This window comes from Spermophilus citellus (assembly GCF_964194105.1).
Source record: "Spermophilus citellus genome assembly, chromosome: 3".
NCBI lineage: Eukaryota > Metazoa > Chordata > Mammalia > Rodentia > Sciuridae > Spermophilus > Spermophilus citellus.
In genome coordinates, this window is record NC_138184.1 from 220,074,981 (window position 1) to 220,084,857 (window position 9,877).

At 35.9% G+C, this 9,877-nt stretch overlaps 1 protein-coding gene across 1 annotated transcript; it reads left to right on the forward strand.

The window, feature by feature from the left end:
- Nucleotides 1–1,485: 1,485 nt before the first annotated feature.
- On the forward strand, nucleotides 1,486–2,571 carry TAS2R39 (taste 2 receptor member 39; the record flags this gene model as incomplete). Its single annotated transcript, XM_081283335.1, has 1 exon — nucleotides 1,486–2,571. One exon carries the CDS (start codon nucleotides 1,486–1,488, stop codon nucleotides 2,569–2,571), a length of 1,086 nt encoding a protein of 361 aa, XP_081139461.1.
- Nucleotides 2,572–9,877: the final 7,306 nt, after the last annotated feature.

Sequence of the window (9,877 nt, forward strand, 5' to 3'; positions counted from 1 at the left end):
GCTGTTTATTAGTCTGTGTTCAAGGAGAATGTTTAGGGCTCAGAAACAGAGATTTTTAAATTAAATGGTAACATCTTACCATTTCATGCTGGGGAAAAAAAAAACTTCATAAGTTTTTGCCTTATTTGAAAGAAGCCTTGAGTAAAGGAAAAACCAATGTCATAAATATTTTTGGAGACATGTCACCTACCAAACCTGCTTTATTATTACTATATTAAAGTGATATGTGTTCATAAAAGTGAATTCACTCTGAATTGGGAAATCCATTTTATCATTCTGTGTTCTGTATTTACATTTTAAAGCCAGAAACAATTTCCTCAAGAGAAAAGTGATTCTTCCTTCATCTGTTTCAGCTTTAATAGTCCAAAATATGATAGTCAAGTCCAAGGCGTTATTTTACCCTCAGGTAGATTAGCCTACCCTGTAAAGGAACTGGGAAATTTTCCTTCAACTTTTATTTTCCAAGTGTTTCATTAAAATAAAAGGTGGCACACACCTGTAATCCCAATGGCTCAGGAGACTGAGGCAGGAGGATTGTGAGTACAAAGCCAGCCTTAGCAATTTAGCCAGGCACTAAGCAACTCAGTGAAACCCTGTCTCTAAAATACAAAATAGGGCTGGGGATGTGGCTCAATGGTTGAGTGTCCCTGAGTTCAATCTCCAGTACCAAAATAAATAAATAAATAAAATGTAAATATGTGTCTGTACATGTGTAATCACTTACATGAAATTAAAGGAATGTGTTACCTCAAGTAATTAATTCTGCAAACAACATCCTACTGCTTAAAAATTAGTGTCTTATTGCTTTATTATTCACCTTTAATAGTAAGGACATCAAAAAATCTCATAGTTGAGTCAGCCTTGCACACACAAAGGAATCCACGCAGGTCTAGGTGGTATTACCGTAGTGGGCAAGAATATGAACTCTGGGGCCATGTGATTTGGGTTTGAATCCCAGTTCTATCACTCTTGAGTAGTATGCCTTGGACAGGTAATTCATCCTTTATATGCCTGAGATTCCTCATCCACAAATTAGCAATGATAAAAGCACATGCCTCGTAAGGTTGTTGTGAGGTTTTCATGTGATAATATATAAATTGTGAGGACACTGCCTAGTGCAAAATAGGAAAATATATCTATAAGACTTATTAACGTGTGAGTCTTTGTAGTATTATTTTCAGTCAGTTCTCTGAACTCACAAGTGAAACAAAGCTACATAGTGTTTGGAAGGCCAATTTTCAAATTAACCAAGCCTGCCAAAGGGCATGGCTCTCACTCCCACATCAGTGGGTTATAAAAGACAGCTTAAGCAAGTGCCTCCCTGAGCCCCTTTGATTGAACTAATACCAACATGCCTGAAATTAGGGAGAGGATTAGGAACCAAATTTTCCCATTATTTGCATTGGCCCATTTAGAGCTAAGAATTCTGAGATAAACAAATGGAGTGAACTTGGAAATGATGTATCAACTGCTTCCTTCTATGACATGAATAGTGGCAGTTATCAAGGATCTGCCCATCAAATGCTTAGGAGACGTTTTCTTCCAGACTCCAGAGAGGAGCAACAACTCAGGATGGCTGAACCCTGCAATTCCCCAGAAAATGAATTGTCACTATTTGCCTTCATCTTAATTTTTACCATTATAGGTGCTGAATGCATGATTGGTATCATTGCAAATGGATTCATCATGGCTATAAATGCAGCTGCATGGATTCAGAAAAAGGCAGTTTCCACCAATAGCAGGATCCTGCTTTTCCTGAGTGTATCCAGAATAGCTCTCCAAAGCTTCATGATGCTTGAAGTTATCTTGAGCACTACATCCCCAATTTTTCTTAACAAAGATGTTTTATATGATTCATTCAAAGTAAGTTTCATGTTCTTAAATTATTGCAGCCTCTGGTTTGCTGCCTGGCTCAGCTTCTTCTACTTCGTGAAGATTGCCAATTTCTCCCACCCACTTTTCCTTAAGCTGAAGTGGAGAATTTCTGGATGGATACCCTGGCTCCTGTGGCTGTCCTTGTTTATTTCCTTCATCTCCAGCATGCTCTTCTGCAAGGACATCTACCCTGTGTATTGCAATAATTCTTTTACAGTGCCCTTCTCCAACTCCACAAAGAAAGTATACTTCACTGAGACCAATGTGCTGAACCTGGCTTTTTTCTTTAACCTGGGGATTCTTATTCCTCTGATCATATTCATCGTGACAGCCACTCTGCTGATTGTCTCTCTCAAGAGACACACCCTTCATATGAAAAGTTGTGCTACTGGCTCCAGGGACCCCAGCATGGAGGCTCACATGGGGGCCATCAAAACAACCAGCTACTTTCTCATTCTCTACATTTTCAATGCTATTGCCCTATTTCTCTATGTGTCCAACATCTTTGATGCCAGTAGTCCCTGGAACATTTTGTTCAAAATCATCATGGCTTTCTACCCAGCTGGTCACTCGCTGCTACTGATTCAGGACAACCCTGGGTTAAGAAGAGCTTGGAAGCAGCTTTGCTCTCAAATTCATCTTTACCCCAAAGAGAAGACTCTGAGATCATCACCTAAAGAAGAACATAGAACTTGATCCAACCAGACCTTCGTTCCCCTTACCTCTCTCATTCCCTCTCTCTCCTTTCCCTCCTCCTTTCTCCCTCAAACCTGATCTGATTCCTTTCATCTAATGTTGGTTTTCTTTTGCTTCATGGGCACAATATTTTTTTGGAGCAGGGAGCGGATACCAGGGATTGAATTTAGGGACACTCAACCACTGAGCCACATCCCCAGCCCTATTTTGTATTTGATTTAGAGGCAGGATCTCACTGAGTTGCTTAGTGCTTCACTTTTGTTGAGGATGGTTTTGAACTCACAATCTATTACTCTACCTAAAGCAATGATTTTAGACACTGACTACACATCAGAATCTCTGTGGTTGGCTTGAAAACATCATGACCCTCAGGTCCAGCCTTGGACCTTGTAATCAATTAAGTCAGAATTTCTGGTGTTGAAACTTAGATAATAGTCCAAGTTCTCAGGTGATTCTGAGCTGCAGCCAGGGTTGATATAGCCACCAAGAGAGCAGGTTCTGAATTTTGAGTTCCTAAAAACTCTCTTTCCCCTTCCATGTGCCTTTTAAGCACATTCAGGTTCCTTGGGAAGCTTTCTAAACAACAGCTGGAAATGTATTTTGGCTCCATTCCTCCAAACACATAAACTGAATAATTCAGAAATCAATATCAAAATTAACAGTGCATAAAATTCTTTTCAACTAGAAATTACTGTCTAAATTTTTTCCTGTAGCTACAATTTTATAAGTGTGTAAGTATGCAAAAATATGTGCAAGATCTTCCTTGTAGCATTGTTCATTCATGAGAGGAGTTGTATGTCTTAAATGGAATATTGTGTTGACCTTGTGAAAAAGTGATGAATGCATGTACACAGACTAGTAGATTACAATATGTTAAGTACAAAATATAAGAAGATACTGTATTGCTCCATTTATCTTTCTGATTTTACAGAAATATATGTTTTGTGTGTATTTAGATGTATGTATAAAATTTCTGAAAGAATCTACCAAAAATTATTGACAAAGAACTCAAGTAGTGACATTTTGTGTGTGGAACACATGAAACATTTGTAATTTGTTTTATTTTTCTCTGCATTGTTTGAACTATCTAGAGCATTTATACACTAATATAAATTTTATATTGATTTTTTAATCAGGAAGTAAACTTGGTAAGTAGGAGAGATATGAACAAGGATGTTGTTCACCTTAGTTCATTAATGTACTCTCTCACTGTTGAGTTTTTATTAAAGAAAAAAAATTCAAACCTTCAAAATCACCAGTGAAGCATCTCGTTCTTCCATCACTCACTATCTCTTATTTCCCCACTTTATTTGCTCTGAGACTCTCATAGAAAAATAATAGTCTTCCTCTGCATTAGTATTTCTATGCTCTTGGTTCTTCCTCTCTTCACTTTCTTTTACGCTCAGTTTGGGTTACTGGTCATCATTATGACAACCTTCTTAAAAATACTTTCAGTATTTGCAGACAAAATGGACTATGTTTCAGATTTTCTTTGAAGAGTCCAGCAGAAGACAAAATAGTGGAAAGAAAGGAGGTTTAAATCAGTCATATGCTGATGATCCTTTTTCAGGTTTCAGGTACAAGGTATTTCTTTGTATAATTGTCTCTACTGCCAATTTCCCCCCAATATAATTTTTATATAAAAGACTATAATTCCCTGGCCCTTCTCCCTCTTCAATCCCACAGTGTGGGATAATTTCACACTTAGATTAACCCAACCAGCACTTTGCATGTTCTTCTAAGCAACTGAAATTGCTTGAGAGTATTTCATAACTGGAAAAACTTATGCTCGTACAAATATATACCCACATGAGCAAAATCAGTGAGCATTTATACCCTGTATTTTCCTAAAGAATCACTCATTTTCAACTGATGAAATCTCTAAATTATTTAACAGAAGTGATTGGAAGGATATTCCTTCTTTTCATTAGCAAATGTGCTAAACCACCAATTTCCCCCCTACATTTCTAATATTTCACTAAAATATAAAAAGTTCCACTCAAATGTTTTAGTTTTCTCCTTCCACTATACTTCTTCTTCCTGCAAGTTCCATTTTCTGTGTGCTTTAGTTGCTTTTCTTTTAAGATTGAGTCTATTGAGTCTTTCTTCAAATATCTGGCAATCCTTAGTGTCAGCACTAAGAACTAATTCAAAATTTTTAAATTAATTTTTATTTTTATTTTATTTTATTTTTATTGATTTTTTTAGATATGTTTGACAGTAGAGTGTACTTTGGCATGTTATACATACATGGAGTATAACTTATTGTAATTGGGATCCCATTCTTGCAGTTGTCCATGATGTGGAGTTTCACTGGGGGTGTACTCATATATGAAAATAGGAAAGTTATGTCTGATTCATTCTATTGTCTTTCCTATGCTCGTCCTCTTTCCCTTCCCTTAAAAATACTTTAGAGTATAAAAATTGCATTGATATCTCAATGTGAGAGGTATTTCAAAATTAGTGCATTCAAGGCTGGATTTTTAATTTTTCTCCCAAAAGTCATTCCTCTTTCAGTTTCCTCCAACTCATTAAATGGTGTCACAACACTTGCAGTTGATGGAGCTGGAATGTCAAGAGTCATTCTTGGGTCATCTTGCTGATGAATCAGATGGTCCCTCATGCAGTTCTTGTCTGTGATGGGCATCACCAGTGTCATTCATTTGTTAACTCAGCAATCACTGGTTGAACACTGACTTGAACAGCAGATGCTATCCAAGGTGCTGTGTGCACAGTACTGAGCAAAACTTGGAGGACGCTGGTCATCACAGATCTCGTAGTCTGGCAGGGCAAGGAGGACATTGTGGTGGCAGTGTTAGAGGTGCCCAGCCAGGAATAGCCTGGAAGAGTATGTTTTGAAGAAGAAATAATGATAAAAGAATAAAAATCTAAGCAAGAATTCAGGAGAATCATTACAAAATAAATATGAGGAAATCACGAAGAAAAGTAGGTTTCTGAAATGTTGATTTAATAAAAATCAAAAAGGCAAGTTAAGATGAATACAAAAACTGGTTTACTGGAAAAATAAAATAAAATTAGTATTGTCAGCATACATACTCTGGAAAGAAAGAAAAAAGGCATAAATACACAAAATATGAAATAAAAGAAAGCAAACCACAAATTGGAGAAATTGAAATACTCTGCAGAAATTATTTTGTTCATGTGATTTTGAAAACCTTGATAAGTAGATGTGCCCAGAAAAATGTATTTTACTAAAATTTACCCTAAGGAAGGTGGAAAATCCAAAACAAAGAATCAGCATTATTGATCTGGGAAAGTGATTAAGTGACACTTCCCCCAAATTGCCAGGACTGGATATTCACAAGGAAATTTTGCCAACTTTTTAAGAACACATCATTTCAAGCAAATTTGCTTTATAGAATAAAAGTTAAAGGAAACTTCCAAATTTTTTATGAAATTAATTAATATCAAAACCCAACAAAAGGTTCCACTCAATATAAAAAAACCAACAATAATTATCTCACTGAAAACTAGAAAGTAAATTCACTTGTCAATATTTATGCAAAACTACTAAGTAAAATTTAACAGAATCAGAACATAAGTTTATCCCATAAAAGTAAAGAGAATTAGTATTAGAAAATATTTCAACACAATTTAGAAAGAAATCATATAATAATGTTCATAAATGCTAAAGTAGAATAAAATCCAACATTTATTCCTAATTAATTTTTTTTTTAATTTTTAAATAAGAATAGATGAATGAGTTCTTTTTTAATATTTATTTATTTATTAGTTTTCGGCGGACACAACATCTTTGTATGTGGTGCTGAGGATCGAACCCAGGCGACACACATGCCAGGCAAGTGCGCTACAACTTGAGCCACATCCCCAGCCCCATGAGTTCTTAACATGATAAAATTTATCTGTCTCAACTTCTTAGCCAGCATCATTTTTCAAAGAGGAAATACTATTATTTCTATTAAATTCAAGAGAAAACTATGTCATATGCATTTATAAATGTGTCAAAATGAACCCATTATGTAAAATTATAATACACAGAAAATAAAAATAAATAAATAAAATACTTCTGAGGTACACAACAGAAGACTTGAACTAGCAGAAAGGCCACCCATGTTGTTAGGTGGAAAGGGTCAATGTCAATAAATATCAGATTTTGTGAATGAACCTATGTTTCATGTGATTTTGACAAAAATGCCCCCTGAGATTGGGAAACTGCTCATAAATTATCTGTAAAATAAAACAAAATCTCTACAAAGATTTTTAAAATAAAAAAGTAAAGTAATGAATGAGGAGAATTAACAAATAGCAGATATATTTCCAACCTAATATATACAAAATATTGTGATGTTAAAAAAATGAATAGCCAGAAAAACAGGATTAGTATCCAGGAAAAGGAGAATCTTGTGTATGATAAAAGTCTGTATTGCAAAACAGTAATAAGTTATGTATTACTCAATAAATGATATTAGAATACCTAAATAGCCAAGTATGTAAAGGTAAATTTGGATGCCACTCCTACATCTTATACCAGATACAAAGCAAATGGATAAAAGACATAAGGCTAATAAATGAAGTACTAGAAGAAATCTTGGAGATTTCAAAATGACCTTTCTAAATATGATAGAAGAAAAAGTAAACACAAAGTCAAAAACAAATAAGAAACTGAAAAATAATATCTGTCATTCACATCCCAGATAAAGGCTAATTTCCTAATATATTAAGAATTCATACAAATCAGTAAGTCCAATTACTGAATTTTAAAGCAAGGAATATGAACTGGCCATTACAGAAATGAAATAAAGGTACCTCTTAAGTTTAAAAAAAACCTAAAGAATAAACATTTTAATTTATCCATTATCTTCCAACCCAGGACAACTTTTATTAACATTTTTAAAAAGCGTATGTGTCATTTAACAAAGTTTGTCTCAGTTAAATATAAAGTTTTTATAAACTTTCATAATATTTGAATACTCTGTTAAACCTCAGTATCTTAAGTATCTTAGTTTGTTTTGTGCTGCCATACCAGAATACCATGGACCAGGGGATTTACAATGAACAGAAACTTATTTGGCCTACTGTTCTGGAGGCTGGGCAGTCCTACCCTGGAGATTGCTCTGATGAGGGCCATTTTGCTGTGTCATCCCATGGCTGAAGGCACAGGGGAAAGGAGCATGTGGAGAGAGAAATAAAGGAGGGGGATGGAATCATCCTTTTATAAGGAACCCTGTCTCCCATAGCAGCCTTAATCCATTTAGGATTGCTGCACCCTCATGTTCTGATCACCTGCCTCTTCAAGCCCCCACCTCTCTGGCCTGTTGAATTTGAATTTTAGTTTCCAACACATGGATTTGGGGGACACAGTCAAAACATGGTACCTAGTAAACAGATTTTTCACCTAGCTGTCCTCAGAGCCTTTGATTTGCCAGTACACATTGTGAAATCCCATTGGAAATTTTAGAGTAAGTTTCTACTTCCTATTTTTCTTAAATGCAATAATTTATCCAAGACATATATACAGATAGTCCCCAATTTCCAGTGGTTCTACTCATGATTCTTCCACTTTGTTATGATTTTCTCAGGGGAATAAAGTATTTTCAACTTACACTATCATCAATTTGTGATGAGTTTACTAGAATGTCATCCCACTGAGAAGCATCTGCATCAACATTGTTATTGAACATCCCTCCTTTTGAGCTTTCTCATCTCATACTTTCTCCTATACATTTACTTTTCTAAAATGGTTCAAGAATGTTTTGTTGATTTGCTTTATTTCCTTTCTTTCTGGATGAAAAACACTTTTTAGGTAAAAGCTTTTCATGCTGAGGCAGATTCATTGGCACTTCAAGCAATGTAAAGTCTGTTCATTTAGCATTTGCTTGTAAATCTAAAATGTTGACAAATCTCTCTCTGGTTGAGATCTTTGCTTTCCACATGTTGATCAATGTTTCTAGTTCACTGTCATCATTGGTATGAATCCTAACAAGACTTCCTTTTCATTTCTATTACATGAGTGATAAAATAGCATCCTCCATATCACTATCTGTCAAGCTAACAGAATTGGGAACATGAGTAAGCTTCAGTTGAGTTAAAAAATGCCTGATAGACATATTTGCAGAAAATTTAAAATATGGAAACAAAATGCTGAGGAAACAGTAATTAAAAGATTACTCCATGAAGAAAATTAAGCCCAATCTCAAGGAAATTGAATTAACAACAAAAGTAGCAAGAGCAATGAAAAAAACATGAGCAATGAGTGTACAGTCTATACACAAGGAATGGCAAGAATGTTGATAGAACAACTAAGTTCAAGATCAAAGTCCAAGTCACTGCCTTGCTCCCTTGAGCAAATAACAAACTTTCCAAATTTTAGTTCTCTCACCTATAAAATGGCAGGGGGAGTAAGAGTGCAGATTTCACAAGAAAGTTTAGAGCAATAACTAAAATAATGTGCATGTGGTAACACTGTGAGTGACACCTGATGGCCACACTCATTGTTGAAAGGGGTTGAATGAGGGGATAGTGATGAATGTGGAATCAGCAACGTCCAGAAATTCACCCGTGATAAATTCTACAGATAAAAATTATCCCACCTTCTGTGTGCAAATAGCTCAGTGGAACTCCTTCTGAAATAAAGGCAGGCATTTTTTTTTTTTTTTTTTGGTTTTTTGAGGAAAATGCCGTGTGGCTCTTCCTAAAGGTCTCATTTTCTGAACTTCAGCGTTCTTGAACCTCTAAGAAGAGATAAAAGTACAAATACAGAAGGTAACAGCAACCCTCAAACTCTCAGGTCAGGAAAGAGATGTTGCACATGACTTTAATCTACTGTGAGCAGATCCTGGACACCAGGCTCATGACCTGGAGTGGACAAGGCCCCAGAATGTAACCCATCCTGAAAGGGAAAAGGTGAAGTTCCCTCCCCCCATTTCCTGGGCCCATCCACAGGTCAGTTTGTAAACAGGGACACCTCCAGAGGGGTCCTCACTGGGCCAGAGACAGCAGGATTCACCAGTATTCCTCTCATGTGCCGTCCTTGAAAGTTACCAACAGGCAGTACAGCTCTATTGACATGTTACCTGGTCTTCTAGGAAGACAATGAGTGCTCCAGGTGTGAATGTCAGACAGACATCATTATCCGTCATTTGATCCCCACTGAGGATTTTGCCGTTTAAAAACACAAAGTATTTGGCATTCAAAACTGATGGCATGCTTCCTTGTATCTTAATGAAATGAGTTTTGAATAATATACTGGAGGCTGAGGAAATTGGTAGGCATTTTTTAACCAATGCCTTTTCCTAGCTCATCATTCTCAGGGGCTGAAGACATT